The following is a 15,270-nucleotide window of genomic DNA, read 5'->3' as shown; positions in this document are numbered from 1 at the left end:
GCCGCGCGGGAGGGAGAGAGAGGTTGCTGGTAGCCTGGTTGGGCCAACAAATAATAGGTAGTCAAGAATCCGGCCCAGCTAGGCAGAAAAGTTGGGTATCTTGTGGTCGGCCATAATTATCCAGTTATGTTTGGTTGCAAGGATAATGCAGGACGATCCCGTCTTGGTTGGTTTGGAGACGAATGGGTTGGAGTCATCCTAGAGGGGAATATTCTTCTCCAAATGCGGGACACCCCCATCCCACCAAATCGAGCGGACGGGGGCGTCCCACTCCCTCCCTGTCTCTCTCCGTCTACCTCTGTGCGGCTGCAACCTCACACAACAAGGACGGCGCCACCTTAGTTCAAGAAACAACGAGCGAGTACAAGCACAACGGGGATGAGGATGACGTTGAGGAGGCCGGCGGGGTGGAGGCTGGCGTTGAGGAGCCGGAGTTAGGGAGCAGCCGCGCGAGCTGGAGGCTGTCACGCGAGCTCTTTCTGTGGGCCGACGCGGCGCGCGAGCCCCATGGCCGGCCGTGCCAGATCGCTCCGTGTGGGTGGCTGCACAGCACGAGCCCCCCATGGGCAGCCCTGCGTGCTCCTCCGGCTGCCGGTCATGGGAGAGAAGTCGGTGAGGAGAGGGGAGGAGGTCGGCAGTGTCAAGGGAGATTAGGAGGAGTTTAGCCGGGGCTGTTGAGATAGCGGTGGGGACAAGATGGTAAGAAGAAAAAAAGACAAAAAGTAAAGAAAGGTTAGGGACTAACAGATGGGCCCTCAAATGATAAATGGGGTCCACTAAACACTGTTGTTAACGGTATCAAAAACTTCGTCCATCCCACCCATCTCAACCTGTGAACCAAATAAAAAATAGAACAAACCCATCCCATCAACCAAATACTAGATGGAACCGACCCATTCCACAAAATTAGGACAGGATCATCCCGTCCCATTTTGTCTTTTAACCAAACACACCCTTATATGTTCTATCACCCCGTCTGGTCCGTTCCAAAAGTAAACTTCGTAAACTTTGACGAAGCCAAGACTTACTGTATGTGAATTCAAAGTTATCAGTATCAGCCATACTTGAAATAAATCCAACGGCAACATCTGCTGACGTAGCGGGTGATGAGAGAGAGCCAGAGAGGGAGGGGACGGACGGACAGAGCCCAACCCATCGCGCATCGGATCACAACACAAACCCCTCTTGCAAGAAAGGCACGAGCACACGGAGACTGGAAGACGCACGCACACACGCCACGCCACGGCATCTTTCCCTTGTCTTGCCGAGGAGATACTAGAAGTAGATGCGCCCCGCCCCCTCCTCTCCCCTTCTCTCTCAGGTGCCAACTCGCAGCCCACCCCCTCCCGTTACCCAAAATTCCACGCCGCCTTCACCAAAGTTAAAACCCTCCCCCTCCGCCGCCGGCCCGCCCGCCGCTAGGTCCGTCCGCCGGCGGTGAGGCTGCTCCGCGGCCCCGGCCCGCCCGTTCCCGCCCCGTCCAGCGAAGGAGGAGGATCAGGGCAGGCGCGCCGAGGACGTAAGAGATGGTGCTGTGGGAGCTCACGGCGATCACCGCCTACTTCCTCGGCCTCAGGCGCACCTACCGCCTCGCGCTCCGCATCCAGCGCCGCCTCATCCCGCCCAACCACCCCAGGATCCGGGACTTCGTCTACAGGTAGACCAGTTTTTCTCTTCCCCCCTTTTCCACCCCCTCCCCCGGTCGCCACTCCTCGGGAAATCGGTTTCGTTTTGGTTCGCGTCGAGGGTGCCCTCGATTCGGTGCGGAATAGAACAGCACAGGCGTGGATTAGTTGATTCCTTGGCCTGCAGGTTAGCCTCCTCGCGTGTGTTGGTTCCGTAGTCCTACCACTAGCATTCTAGCTCCGGGGAGGGGTGGATTGGATCGACCCGCGGCTTGCTGATTGATTGCCGCGCTGCCCGCCTCGCTAGCGGGAGCCAATGCGTGGTTATTGTCTGTGCAAGTGCTCAAGCTGCGCCCTTTACTTTTACATACCTCTACACGCGGCACGATTTGTTGCATTACATTTCGATCCCGTTCTAGTCATCATCAGCTGTGCCTGTGCATAGCACACGGTACCTACTTCCTGTTTCAGCAGGGGATTGCTGAAAGCGTTCGTGTACTATGTCCCATTCAAGTCCCCTTGTTTTTTCAATCAATATGTTAGGATGCTTTAAACAGCTAAGGCTTTGTTGTGTGCTGCTCACAATTACATTTGAACATCTATTTATTTATTACTGAATCAGCTGAACCTGTACTTTAAATGGTTAATGCTGAAGCATTCGATTTTCAGTTGACCCTACATCCTACAAAGCTCTGTGCATTTTTGTTGATGATTGCAATGCTAATTGTCCCTGCGATAAACTGTACCATCATGATCTTCATTGACCTTCTGGAACTTTTTACACTTGTGCAGTGTCAGAAACTGCTGGCTTGTAGATACCAATATACCCATTTTATTAACCTTGCACTTAAATACGGTGAAGTCCTTCTATCTTCTGTGGGAGAGACTAACATATTCAGATTAGCAGCTCTGAGAGAGATACCACCATTCAGTCCCACCTCTCCCCCTTTTGTTCCTTTATGGGAATTTCGGAGAGGAATGCCAATCAAAGAGCTCAACAAATTTACTCTATTTCGATGCATTTTATATGACCAATCAAAGTTTGTGACATGCTGTCAGGATTGATTCCTTTCTCTTCTTCTCTTTATTCTGCAGGCGCACACGGGATGTGTTCAATGTTGCAGTGTCAGTGCACAAGAACATTCAGCAGAGGGACATAGAGGTTGGTCGGAACCTCGGAAACGCGATCCTTCGCTGGCTTGATCGCATGAAGCCATCAGCAGAGATTCGTCCCCGTCTTCCAGGCCCACCAAATGGCAGCTCGGAGCAATACAAGCATTTTTCAAGCACAAGTAGGAGCGCAGGAGCTCAGAAGACCACCTCTAAAACTTCCCCCCACGACTCCAATGGAAAAATGCTGTTCTCGCGGCTGAACATTCGACCCAAGTCCTTCCCCGTCCTGCCCACGATGACGCAGCCCAACAGAATCAGCGCGAGCAGCCAGTGCAGGCGTTTCTCCTACTCGCCGTTCCCGTCAGTCACCGCGAAGAGGAAGGTTCTGATGGAGGGCGTCTTCCGCAAGGACATTGCGCAGCTGATGGTGTAAGGATCTCTGCTTCTTTTTCTCTCAGCAACGGTCCATACTGTGTTTTTTGGAACGTGAAGATTATTACTTGGACTGAATTTCTCGCCCAGAACAAGATGTCTCGTTATAATAATGAAGCGCGTAGGGGAAGTTGTCGCTGCTCTGCCAGGCTAGGCCATTAGATCTCTAACCAATGCTCAGATTCTCAACAGCATTTCATGTTTGGTGACGGACATGTGTAGTCGATTTACCTGTGCTGCTTGAATTATGAGACCTGAGAAATCTGATGCCTCTCAGTTTCACCCTGTTGTGCTACCGTTTCACCCTGCTGTTTCAGTGTTACCCATTGCTGTCGTATTTTACTCGGCTCGTTGCAAGCTCGTGATTGGACCATGAGAGTGGGCTGACACTGGCCCATCCTATCAATGAGTTTTTTTCTCCTGGCCCAACGATCCTGGTTAGCCCCAGTTGGCTGAAGGTTTCTAGAGCATGGATCTAAAGGCAGTAGGCACGGCTGCATTGTGAGATCCCATCTTCGTTTGTGATCTGGTCTGGTCAGATGCGCGATTTTATTCGCTTCTTGGAGTACTACGCTACGCTTATGTCTTCTCACATGGAAAAAAAAAGAATAAAGTGATGCTGGCCTCTTTGAAAATTCCCATCTCAGTGCACGTAGCAATCGAATAACGAATCTACCCGTCCACGGGCAACGCGCCAACGCACAATCTTCTCGGGGAAACCAAATGTGCATCCTACGCCTGAGTATTAAACTGGAAATTGCGTGTTTCGATTTATGCATATACGTTAGCGGGGCCAGCAGGTGTGCAATAAGACCATACGTTTTTTCTAGATAAATGGATACAAACCATCCTAACGTACGGCTACACCAATCGAAGGTGCGCAAATTTCCTCTGTTGAATATCCCCACTAAGTGACAGTTTAATTCAACACACTTTTGGCTGTCCGGTACCCGTTCTAACGGTAGGGATTCGATGGACAGCAGTCACTTTTTCCCCTCCCCTTGAAATCGTGGGGTGGATGGTGTTCAAAACGGTTTCAGCCAAACCAAACCGGACCAGGTTATTTTACTAATATAAGGTCTTAAACTTAGGGTCTTTTCGTTCCCTTTTAAATTATATAAGCTGAATTATGATCCATGGTAGGAGTGTAAAAAATCATCATGGGATCACAAATAATCTGAAATAAGCTAGCATTGGGTAGCTTATTTCAGATTATATGTGGTCCTAAAGTGATATTTTACCATAATACTCATGACCTATAATCCAACTTATATAATCTAGGTGGATTATAATCCAAAACAAATAGGACCTTAGAATCTCTCTGAGTCTATTACAAATTGTTTTTTTTAGCAAGTAAACCTTGGAGATTTGGAACAACCAACTCACTCAAAAACCTCATTGTGCTTTCAACAAGGGATCGGAAGAGAGGGCTTCCGCGAGAATCTCTCATCGTCATCACACATGAGGCATACAAGCTCCTAGAAGATCATGTATATATGCATATAAAAGCATTCCTTTGCTCGCCTATAAATAGACAAGGTATAGCAGCTACACCTCAGCATCAAGAAGTAAGTGAGCACACACACCGAGTGAGTGAGGACTGAAACACCTCATCAGCGAAGCAGCTGGCATGTCGATGATCACCAGCATGCTGGGGCGCAAGCAGCAGGGCCAGCAGAAGGGCGGCGCCGGCGCGCGCACCGCCGGCGGCGTTGGCGGCGCGGAGGTGGAGCCGGCGAGCATCGACATCGTCCTGGAACCGTTCGTGGACGCCATCTCGCTGACGGCGTTGGCGGCGCCGTCGCTGGGGCTGGCGCCGTTCGCGACGGCGAGCATGGACTGGAAGGAGACACCGGCGGCGCACGTGTTCATGGCGGACCTCCCCGGGGTGCGGCGCGACGAGGTGAAGGTGGAGGTGGAGGAGGAGAAGGTGCTCCGGATCAGCGGGCAGCGGCAGCGCGCCGCCGAGGACAAGGGCGACCGGTGGCACCGCGTCGAGCGGAGCTCCGAGCGCTTCGTGCGCACCGTCAGGCTGCCGCCCAACGCCAACACCGACAGCGTCCACGCCACGCTCGAGAACGGCGTGCTCACCATCACCGTGCCCAAGGACAACGAACGCAAGGCATACGGCCGCCTCATCCCCATCACCAACTAGCAGTTCTTCCATGGATAGATTGTTCTTCATATCGATCACCTCTATATCGTTGAGATCGCCACTACCTCAATTACCATGATATTATTACGTCATAGCGTGTGATCAGATCATGTATCGATCGAATCTGTGTCTCGGTGTTGAAGCATGCAGTGTTCGTGGTTGACCACTCACATCTAGATATGTGCGCGGATACATGTAGAGAGAGATGAATAAGTGACTCCAACTGTTGCATGGTATAGATGCATATGGTGCTTGTCACCACTTTCCACCAACTTGCTTGGTGAAAGTCCTTTGTGGCATAATTTGGGGAATAAATTCGAGTTTTTCCTTGTGTGCTTATTTTAATTTGTTCTTGATTCCTTGCTTTGTTTTTTTAATTAATCCTTAGGGAGAAAATGGTCCTTGATTCCTCACATATATCTGCATTTGTACTATATTTCGAAAAAAGATCCATCTTGTTCCACAACAATGCCAGTGCAATTTGAAAGAAAGAAGTGGATTTCTCATACACTTTAATGATATAGAAATCTCGCAATATTTCTCGTATGGTGATATAGATAGACCGAGCTGTCTTCAAACACAATTTGACCACAACAACATATTAAAAAAAGAGCTTCAAAACTTGATTGGAAAACCAAGAGCACGAAAAACTCCAAACTCGCTTCACTTACATGGAACTACTAAAACCATGAACAATATTAATCCAATTTATTATGTTTTTCTAAGGGCCATTGATTTTCAATCTAACAGCTCGCACTCGTGAAAAAGCACAAAAAAAAGTTCTAGCCTTAAACCAAACCACTACTTACCCTAGCCCACTAAACCACTAATCACCCATCAAGAGCCACAATAATCTAGCACATCATATTCTCAATGCACTTGCATGTGTGCTCATTCCCTTAAGCAATAATTACCACCTCTTTTTGAAAGCCTGGTACTTTGCTCATCCATCTATGACATCATGGTCTCAATCTCAAGTCTCTCAAGTCTCAATCCTTTCCCCTCCCAAACACTGGAATATCCTCTCATATCATAATTCCTTTCCAATCTTTTATGTAAAAAAACCAAACAAACACATTTTTTTTTGAAAAAAAGTAAAGGAAGAAGAAACGATGCAGTATAAAAAGAAAAAAATATTTACAGTTTCCCACTACGCAGTAAAACCCAAAACTACATGACGAAACCACACACCCCTATCTCGTCGCGTCGGCGGGCCATTGACATTCCCACTCCCACCACCGTCGGATCAACCGCGCCCCCTGCCTCCCGGAGACCGCGGCCTCGCCGACGATGGGCTTCTTACGCCGGATCGCCGGCTTACTCGGGATCTCCCGGGACGACGCCGACCACCCCGACTCCTCATCCTCCTCCGCCGCCGCCGCGGAATTCCCGCAGGACAGGGCAGCGGCTGCGGCGGCGGCTGCGGCCCACGGCGCGAGGCGGGGGTTCAGCGTCCAGGTTCCCGTCCCTGTCGAGCGGCAGGGGCCCGGGCCCGTGCTGGTGCCCTGCCCCCAGGGGGACGGCGGCGTGCAGGTAAGCCCGCGAGATTGCTTTCCCGTGCGATGATGGCGTCAGTTGTAGTTGTGCTCCGGAATCAATGGGATCTGGTTCATGGAAAGAGCTTTTTTTTTTTAAGATGCTTCTGTTAGTGTCTGATTGCTCAAAGGTTTGGCCTTGCTGGGAATTGGGATGGCTCCCTGAATTGTGATGGGAGTTGGAGCAGTCGCGAAATTGTTGATTTCTGGGCTTCAAGATGGTGCTGTGATAAACTGAATGCCTAGCCTAGTCTTGGGTTATGCCAAGTAGTCTGTAGTTTACTAGTTTCGTGCCATTGATTGATTGGCTATGATTTATGAAAGTTAGGTTCTTGACTGTTGCTTGCTACTCTCCTCTGTCCAATTCAGTGCAAATGTAGAACTTGACAGGTGCAGGTAGCACTATTAGCTTCGTGATGCTTTTTTTTCTTGGATGATCTTGCATTTTGTTAATTTGGGTTCTGGATCTAAATTATTAGATGAGGAGCCAAAATCAAAGAATGTTTCTTTCTTGTTACTTTGCTAGTTATGTGAGAACCATTTTATTTCCTAGACAGTTAGTATAGCCAGTGTTTCAAAGATGTCGCCTAGGCGACCAGGTGGACCCAGCTCACCTTGGGGAACCGGTCCGCCTTATCGCCTACGCGATAAGGCGTGCACATATTTCCAAGGTCGCCTTATCACCTTTAAAACACTGAGTTTAGCACATTGATGTGTTTTTACAACAGTCTCTTGTATGCCAAAGGAAGACTACACTTTGTTTTAATAGTCAGTGCCTTGGAGGTGGAACAATCTAATGCAACTTTGTACATAGCATTTGTGGACTGAAATAAGAGAGATAGTCCAGACAAATTTGAGTAGGAACAATCTAATGCAAGCAATGAACAATGTAGATCACCTTCCTTAGATCTTACAATCTTCAATCAATGTTCTCCTGTGCATTCAAAGTTGATGCAGCAGTTTGAGGCCATGCCTCTGTCACTGTAAGGTAACACATACTGCTTTGTGTGTTTTGGATGAGAGGGAATGTAGGCCATTGCTTGCTTAAACTACAAATATGTTAGATACCAGTAGTTCAGAACATATGAGGGCCACCTAAGGGATATGTCTTTGTCCTAGAAATTCATTTGATTGACAAAGTATATATTGACACTATGTACTCTCAGTAATTTCCCTTGTTTCATCTGATTGCCCCTCGGTCATACTCCAGCTATCTCTAAACTGATACTACCTAGCAATGGCCATGTCTGGTTAAAGTATAAATATACTATGAGTTTAGCTGCTTTGTTTTTGTTATTTGATGTTACTTACCTTTGCTACTAGGTGTGTCTAGAGTTGAGGTGCAGTTATGCTGTAATGGTTTCATTTAGTCATCAGTTCGGTATAATCAGTTAATAAGTATGTCTTGGTTCTTCTTTCTCTGAATTGTTTCTTTTGATTTAGTTAGGTCAGTTATGGTTATCTACATTACTTTCATGGAACGGGTTTTGTCATACATGTGTTGTTATCAATGATTTATCGGCAAAAATCTATTTTTATTAACTTGTAGTGTATTTTCAAAACTATGATTTGAGATGGTTAGTTTTGTCTGGGCTTTGACATTATGACTAACGCTTTAACGCTTACAATTGTGAATTCCATTGTTCCGGACATTCTAGCTTTGGTTGCAAAAATGAGAGGTGTTTGGTCGAACCAGATCTTTTTGTTTGGCATTATGACACATTGTGTCTTCTACCAGTTGTTCCATAAACAGTTCTTAGTGGCATTTTTTAAATTATAGCTATCCCCTTGTATAAACTTCACAATGGATTTCCTTAATATGTTTTGAAAAAATAATGTTACATCAATCAGTATTTCTCAATTGTCAACCTTTTGCAATTGAAAAGCACGGTTCTATTCTTGTAGGACATAAAGCTAGCAAATTGCCATATTTACTTACAACACATGCATTTGCCATTCAGTAGACCTTGTGGTTTCTGTTGTAGCCTTGTAGGACATAAAACTATCAAAGTTGCTATTCCACATCAGACTTTAGTCATTATTAGTTCCTCTCTGTATATATTACAAATTGAGTGAACATTTTTGGTAGTACTGATGTGCTTTCAAGAGAAGGGGATATCTTAAGTTAAAGGCGTGGCTGTAGCACATTTTTATGTATGTCGAAGAGCATCCGAAATACCTGTTCACCTAACAACAATTGTGTCATGCCTACTCTTTTCTAAGCAAGTGCCATCATAGTAGTCTTTTTTTTCCCCTATCGTAGTACTGTATCGAATGGTGTGCCTTTGTTTCTAGTTTAATTGTGTGCATAGATTGCATCTATCTAAAACGATCTTACCTTTTTCCATGGATATTTGTGTTTTCAGTATGCAGGCTGAATCCCTAGTGTTGTCAGTTGCCTTATATTTTACTGCCTGCATTCCTTTTCGTTTGAACTTTGAGGAAGCAGCCATTATAACATGCTCTGTGTCCTGTGCTTATTCAACCAGGGCTTTCGGTGGTATACAAGGAGGCTGAGGATTGATGAAGACGGGGACGTAGCTGATGAGTTCTTGGACGAGGTTATCCCGGAAAGTTCGATCAACAATGACGCAGGCCCTGTCGGAAGGTTCCAAGTGAAATACAACACGAAACCAACCAGTCTAGCCCTGAAAAAGCAGATTGTCGCCATCGACGGCGACATCCGCCATAGCTTGGAACACCAAGGGCAACTGCGGTGGGTGTGAGTGGATATGTAATCCTGACCTCTGCTGTTCGCGCCGCCCAGGAACTAATGCACCCATGATTCCTCGTTCAGTGTGTTTGGGATGGCTCATCTCATGGTGATCACTAGATCCCTTGTACCACTATTACTTGTACATTATTGCACCGAACGATGACAGAAGTAAACAAACTCCTGCTGGAAATGTAGAATGAGTAGTGTGCTTGCCAGTGGAGCCATTGGATCCTGCCATCTCATGTACGGAGTATGCAGCGACTGACAAAGACTGATGAAGTGTGTGAATGTGTATCTTCGTTTCCCCATTCATCCTTCGAATCTTGGGCATTTTTTACCATCTCAACATAACCCCAGCCAAAGCACATTATTACCATTTCTTGTTTCCCCTTCTGCGAGCAAGCTTTTAATCTTGCAATCACGGTGTATGTGAAAGCTACTCTGACAAGCTGATGGTCGCCAATCGTATACTATTATTTATCATTTAAAAAACAAACACTAAGCCAATAAAAAAGTCCACACGTCATCTTAAACAATTGGTGTACGCATAAGAAAGGAAGGAAGAATACCGATTTTCGTGGGGTCGCAGCTCTTATGTGGGCTATTTGATGTACGTGTAACGATTTGGTTTTTGAGAAAAAAACGATTTATCTCTTTTATACATGCTGTTTTTAGGAAAGCTATCTGTTCAGCGAGCAAAGCGTTGGAGATTGTCGCTTGGATATTTTCGTCAAAAATGGATGGAGAAATAATAATAGACTTTGCTTTTGATTTATTCCCTTTATATGCGTACATCTTTTCTTTTTTCATCAGCTTTTGAGTTGGGACTGCAGCAAAACTTTCCTAAACATTTCCTTTTTCTAAAAAAAAATCTTAAACTATTGGTGCATGCGTGCACGTACAGTTGCAGTTGTATACATTTTTTTTTCTCCCGTTCCCAGTCAGCTGCTGTTTGTAATTTTCTAATACAGGATACGATGACATACCTTACAATAATTTATAGATGATTTTATTAATTATTTGATGGAAAGGATATCATCTGAGATATTTGAATGAACCATAACGAGGCTCATTTTGCTTTTAGGGGTAGAATTGTAGTATGTTTCGAGAGTAAAAAAATAGAGAAAAAGTTCTAGAAGATATGGCCAGCCGGCGAAGATGGCTGCCGGTTTCTTGCTGCGTCGCCCCAGGTGGGCCAGCCAGGCCCTATCCCATCCATCCACCTACCAATCGGCGCGGCTTCTGGCTCACGATATATCCACGGAGGCCCATGCCCCCAATCATCATCGCCCTTCGTGGGCCCCACGCACGCACGGTTGGAGGCGGCCCATACGGTCCACCGAGAACCGGGTCCACGGCGCCACGCCATCGCTTCTTCCTCCTCCTCTCATCGTCGCGGCCTCGTCGGGCTCCTCCTCCCTCCTCCCCGCCTTCCAATTCCAAACCCATCGCCCCGCCGGAGCCCGCCGCCGCTGCATTTGCGGGTGACCTCTGCTACGAGAGCCGCGGGTGGCTGCGAGACGCGCGCGGGGGGGGGGGGGGGGGGGTGGCGGTCATCGATTGCGGCTTCTGCCCTGTCCGCTCCGGCGAGCTTCTCCCCGTCGACGGGCCTGGGACTGGTGAGAGGAGTGTTTTTATTTTTTGAAATAAAGTGAGCGGAGTGATACGACCGGCTGCGTTTGACGCTTCGCTTGCATTCTATCTACGTGCTTATGCTACGATAATAGCTTAGCCATTGTGAATTTGTTGGTGCGGGTTTCTGCTATTTATCGGATTTTGTTTTTATAATCGTGGTATTAAGTGGGTAAGAAAACAGCGTACAAGTGATTTCGTTTCCAGCTTCATTGACCAGGGAACATGGGCTCGACAAAAGTTCGTTTGTGTTTCATGTTCGATTTGGTTTCTGATGAGTAAAATGCGTGCGGAATGCTCGAAATTTATACATCTAGTGCGAACTTCTTCGACTCCATTTGTGTATCTTCTTACCGTCCAATTGGACACGAACGGGAAATTTGTACTTGCAACATTTTGAGACCTTTCGCTTTCCTCTATGTCTTCCGTCGTGCCATTTATATTTTTTAATAGATCTTTTTGCATCTTGCTTGACAATGCTTGCTTCTTTTGGTTTCAACAGGAAATTCTTCCATATATTCAGTTCATGAGTTGTTGGTATTCCGGTTGCTGTTAAGTGATTGGGAAAGCTGATTGGCCAGAAGCATTCTTGGTCATGGGTAGCAATGAACCTAGCACACCCTCCAAGGCTCCAAAGGCATCAGAACAAGTAATAAACACTTTGACCTTTTGAAATGGCATTTTCAGTGTTTAATTTTTTCTCTAGTTTCCTAAAGGGTTTTTTTTTTGCTAGTGCAATAATCTTATGGTACTTACTGGCTCGGATGATTATATCGAATATGTGTGATTGTGCTGCACCCAAATTAGGGAAACATGCCAAACAAGTCATATGAATTGGTGCTTTTGTGGACTAATGCATAGAAGTACACATTCTAGTTTTTTCAGATTATGTAGCTGAAGAACTATTTTAAGTCAATGCCTTCTATGCTAATATATTCTTGGTATCAAAGTTACAGTGTGGAATTGTATAGATTTTTCTAAGTAGCATTTTAATAATGCCACGGACTGCACTAACTGCAGTATGTTCTGCCATATCCTGTTTTATTTACATAGGCTAGATCCTTCCACTGGCAAAAGGAAATATCTATCTAAGTCAAAACACAACCCCCATGTTTCTACTGTGAATACATAATATGCTTGCTTACCCTTCCTTGTGTGTTTCTTACCTGTCTGTTCTCAGGATCAACCTCCAGCCACTACGTCTGGTGCAACAGCTTCAGTTTACCCTGAATGGCCCAGCTTTCAGGTTATTCCATACAAAGTGTTCCCTTATACTAATAAAGAAAGACTAATATTTTCCTTTTCAGTACCTTTTATTTTTATCAAATAATTTTCCTTTCCTTTACCTCCTGCTTGTCAAAAATATTGGTAGGCCTACTCAGCAATGCCACCACATGGGTTCTTCCCCCCTACTGTCGCTGCAAATCCACAGGCTCATCCATACATGTGGGGAGCTCAGGTGACCTCTACATCTGTAACTTTGTGCTACCCCCATCCCCACTCCCTCTCTTCTCCGTCAATCTCTACTGTTGTTGTCAATCTGTATTAATATGTTTATAGTGCAAGACATTTGATTTTTGTTTGTGAATCAAAGTCAATTTTCCATAATTGCAGCCCATGGTGCCACCTTACGGGACACCACAATCACCTTATGTGATGTATCCACCTGGAACAGTATATGCCCATCCCTCTACAACACCTGTATGCACTTTTATGCCTAACAAATCCGCTTTGTACACGCACCATTTTATCCTGTTTTGCTGATGCATTTTGTGCTAATGAATAACTAATGCAGGGTATGCATCCATTTAGTCATTATCCTATGCCAACAAATGGACATGCTGAAACTCCTGTAAGTAACCAACTGTCTGTCCCCTTTTTGCTCATCATTGTTTCATGTAATCCTGAAATATATCTTCTAGGGAGCTGCGCCAAGTGCTCCAGAAATGAATGGTGAGTCTTGTCCAAGGTCAACACTTCAGTATCAACTATCAAGGTCAATTGGAGCATGGAAATTAAAATTAGGCTTCTGGTAATAATTTCAGGGAAAAGTGAGCCTGGCAGAACATCTGCTCCATCTGCCAATGGGATTACCTCCCACAGGTTTTTATTTGTTAGTCATGTATAAGTCAACAAATTTCTTTAGTTAACACACAACCTAATCACCCAACTTTTTTTATCTGCAGTGAGAGTGGAAGTGAGAGTGAAAGTGAAGGAAGTGATGCCAATTCCCAAAATGTGAGATTGATTTGTGGTTCTTATTCTTTCTTATCATAACACTTCTTTCAGACGTCTGAGTAATTTTGCTGTAATAGGATTCACACTCAAAGGACAATGATGGAAAGGAAGACGGTAGGCATCTGAGGACTTGTTTCTTTTTCATGATAAAGACTAATAGAATTGCATATCTATTTTCATAAGATGATGGGTGTATTCTGTCAATATGCAGGCAGTTCACAGAATGGCATATCTTATTCAGCATCACAGGGAATGTTAAATCAAAGCATGTCGATGATTCCAATACAACCGGGTGCGATGGTTGGAGTTCCTGGCTCCACAGCTAACTTGAATATTGGAATGGACTACTGGGCTGCTCCCGGTTCTGCAGCTATCCCTGCAACGCAGGGCAAAGCAACTGCTGGTTCAGCCCGAGGAGATCAATGGGTACAGTCCATCGACATGTATTTGCTTATCTTTATGAAGTATAATGATTATACTTAAATCTTGATCTTTGAGGATATGTCTTGTTTAGTTGGTACAGTATTTCTTGCTTTGTAGAACCAAATACTGTTTTTTTTATATTCACTGTGTTGATAGTGCTATTCTAGATAACCATTTTGTAGTAACAATTCCAGAGAAACTATTTGATGCCCTGTTGTTTCCATTTTCCATGTTCAGCTAAAAATTTCCTGGGTTCCTCTGAACACCGTCCTTTAAACTTAGTAAACAACAAGAGAATAGCTAGCAGCAAGCTATAGGGTCTTCACACTGATTTTTAAATTTGTGGTTGGTGGATGAGTTATGGGGATCATCTTTTGAAATGCTCAATCTTATTTTTTCTTTGTGTGTGGTAAACATAATATACTAATAAGGATACCATGCTTCTGTGCTGCTTTACTTGGTTAGCGCTTTTGTGTGTAGAATATTATTTATAGCGAAAGTTAATGACTGCAAACTGTGATTGTACCATGGCAACATTCAGGATGAAAGGGAACTCAAGAAGCAGAAACGAAAGCAGTCTAATCGAGAATCAGCACGCAGGTCCCGGCTGCGCAAGCAGGTATTGTGCAAAGTGCATGCTGACATCCTTCTACATTAATATTATCTTCTAAGAGAATTTTGTTAAATGCTTTCGTGATCATATTCCAGGCTGAGTGCGAGGAGCTTGGGCAACGTGCTGAATCTTTAAGGTCGGAAAACTCCTCGCTTAGGGCAGAGCTTGAACGGATTAGAAAGGAGTACGAACAGCTACTTTCACAGAATGCTTCCCTCAAGGTAGATTGTTCCTGATCGTTCATTTGCTATCTTTGTATTATCAACATCTCGTATGCTTAGTCATGGTAGCTCAATTATGCAGTTACACCTGTAACAGAAAATAACAATTTGCATGTTGCAATGCCTCGAGTTATTCTTATTCTGCATATTGCTCTGATTGTGATTCTTTCAGACAGGTTATTTTCTGCAATAGATTTAGGCCTCAATGCTTGTATGATATTTGCAGGAAAAGCTGGGGGCAACCGGCGATTCGATTCCTGATATGAATGAGCAGAACGACGGCGATGGCAGCGGCCACCAGAAGCAGCCTGATTCCGATGCCCAGCCTGGCAACGAGTCTTGACCTGTTTAGCCCAGGATTGTTGTAACACGGCATTGCCATTTATTTTCTCGAACAAATATCGAACAGAAAATAGGAGAAAATTGTGTATGCAGTTCTACCTCAGCTGGCTAATATATTTCTAACGGCATATGCATATATGCCAATCACTGCTTTCCTTGAATTACTTTGTATTTCCTGTAGTTTTTTAATATGTGTAATCACGCCGCGATGCACGTATCAGAAAA

The 15,270-nt window shown here is 45.3% G+C and overlaps 4 protein-coding genes across 4 annotated transcripts; all 4 read left to right on the top strand.

The window, feature by feature from the left end:
* The first annotated feature begins 1,304 nt into the window (after positions 1-1,304).
* LOC101757329 lies at positions 1,305-3,473 on the top strand. The gene is made up of 2 exons (XM_004951971.4): positions 1,305-1,657; positions 2,721-3,473. The coding sequence occupies exons 1-2, from the start codon at positions 1,527-1,529 to the stop codon at positions 3,169-3,171; spliced, it is 582 nt and encodes a 193-aa protein (XP_004952028.1). The 5' UTR covers positions 1,305-1,526; the 3' UTR covers positions 3,172-3,473.
* A 1,240-nt stretch (positions 3,474-4,713) lies between these two features.
* Positions 4,714-5,664, top strand: LOC101757734 (18.9 kDa heat shock protein). Its single transcript, XM_004951972.4, has one exon. It carries the CDS (start codon positions 4,801-4,803, stop codon positions 5,323-5,325), a length of 525 nt encoding a protein of 174 aa, XP_004952029.1. The 5' UTR covers positions 4,714-4,800; the 3' UTR covers positions 5,326-5,664.
* An 848-nt stretch (positions 5,665-6,512) lies between these two features.
* On the top strand, positions 6,513-9,888 carry LOC101756931. Its single transcript, XM_004951970.3, has 2 exons — positions 6,513-6,858; positions 9,350-9,888. The coding sequence occupies exons 1-2, from the start codon at positions 6,616-6,618 to the stop codon at positions 9,584-9,586; spliced, it is 480 nt and encodes a 159-aa protein (XP_004952027.1). The 5' UTR covers positions 6,513-6,615; the 3' UTR covers positions 9,587-9,888.
* A 1,038-nt stretch (positions 9,889-10,926) lies between these two features.
* Positions 10,927-15,206, top strand: LOC101756519 (transcription factor HBP-1a). The gene is made up of 14 exons (XM_004951969.4): positions 10,927-11,195; positions 11,711-11,857; positions 12,389-12,454; positions 12,581-12,667; positions 12,823-12,909; positions 13,004-13,060; positions 13,131-13,161; positions 13,254-13,311; positions 13,395-13,446; positions 13,524-13,560; positions 13,658-13,872; positions 14,411-14,488; positions 14,578-14,703; positions 14,930-15,206. The coding sequence occupies exons 2-14, from the start codon at positions 11,804-11,806 to the stop codon at positions 15,044-15,046; spliced, it is 1,065 nt and encodes a 354-aa protein (XP_004952026.1). The 5' UTR covers positions 10,927-11,195; positions 11,711-11,803; the 3' UTR covers positions 15,047-15,206.
* Positions 15,207-15,270: the final 64 nt, after the last annotated feature.

This window comes from Setaria italica, chromosome I, assembly GCF_000263155.2.
Source record: "Setaria italica strain Yugu1 chromosome I, Setaria_italica_v2.0, whole genome shotgun sequence".
In the NCBI taxonomy this organism is placed as follows: domain Eukaryota; kingdom Viridiplantae; phylum Streptophyta; class Magnoliopsida; order Poales; family Poaceae; genus Setaria; species Setaria italica.
The sequence above is the reverse complement of the archived record's forward strand: the minus strand, read 5'-3'. Positions and strand labels throughout refer to the sequence as shown.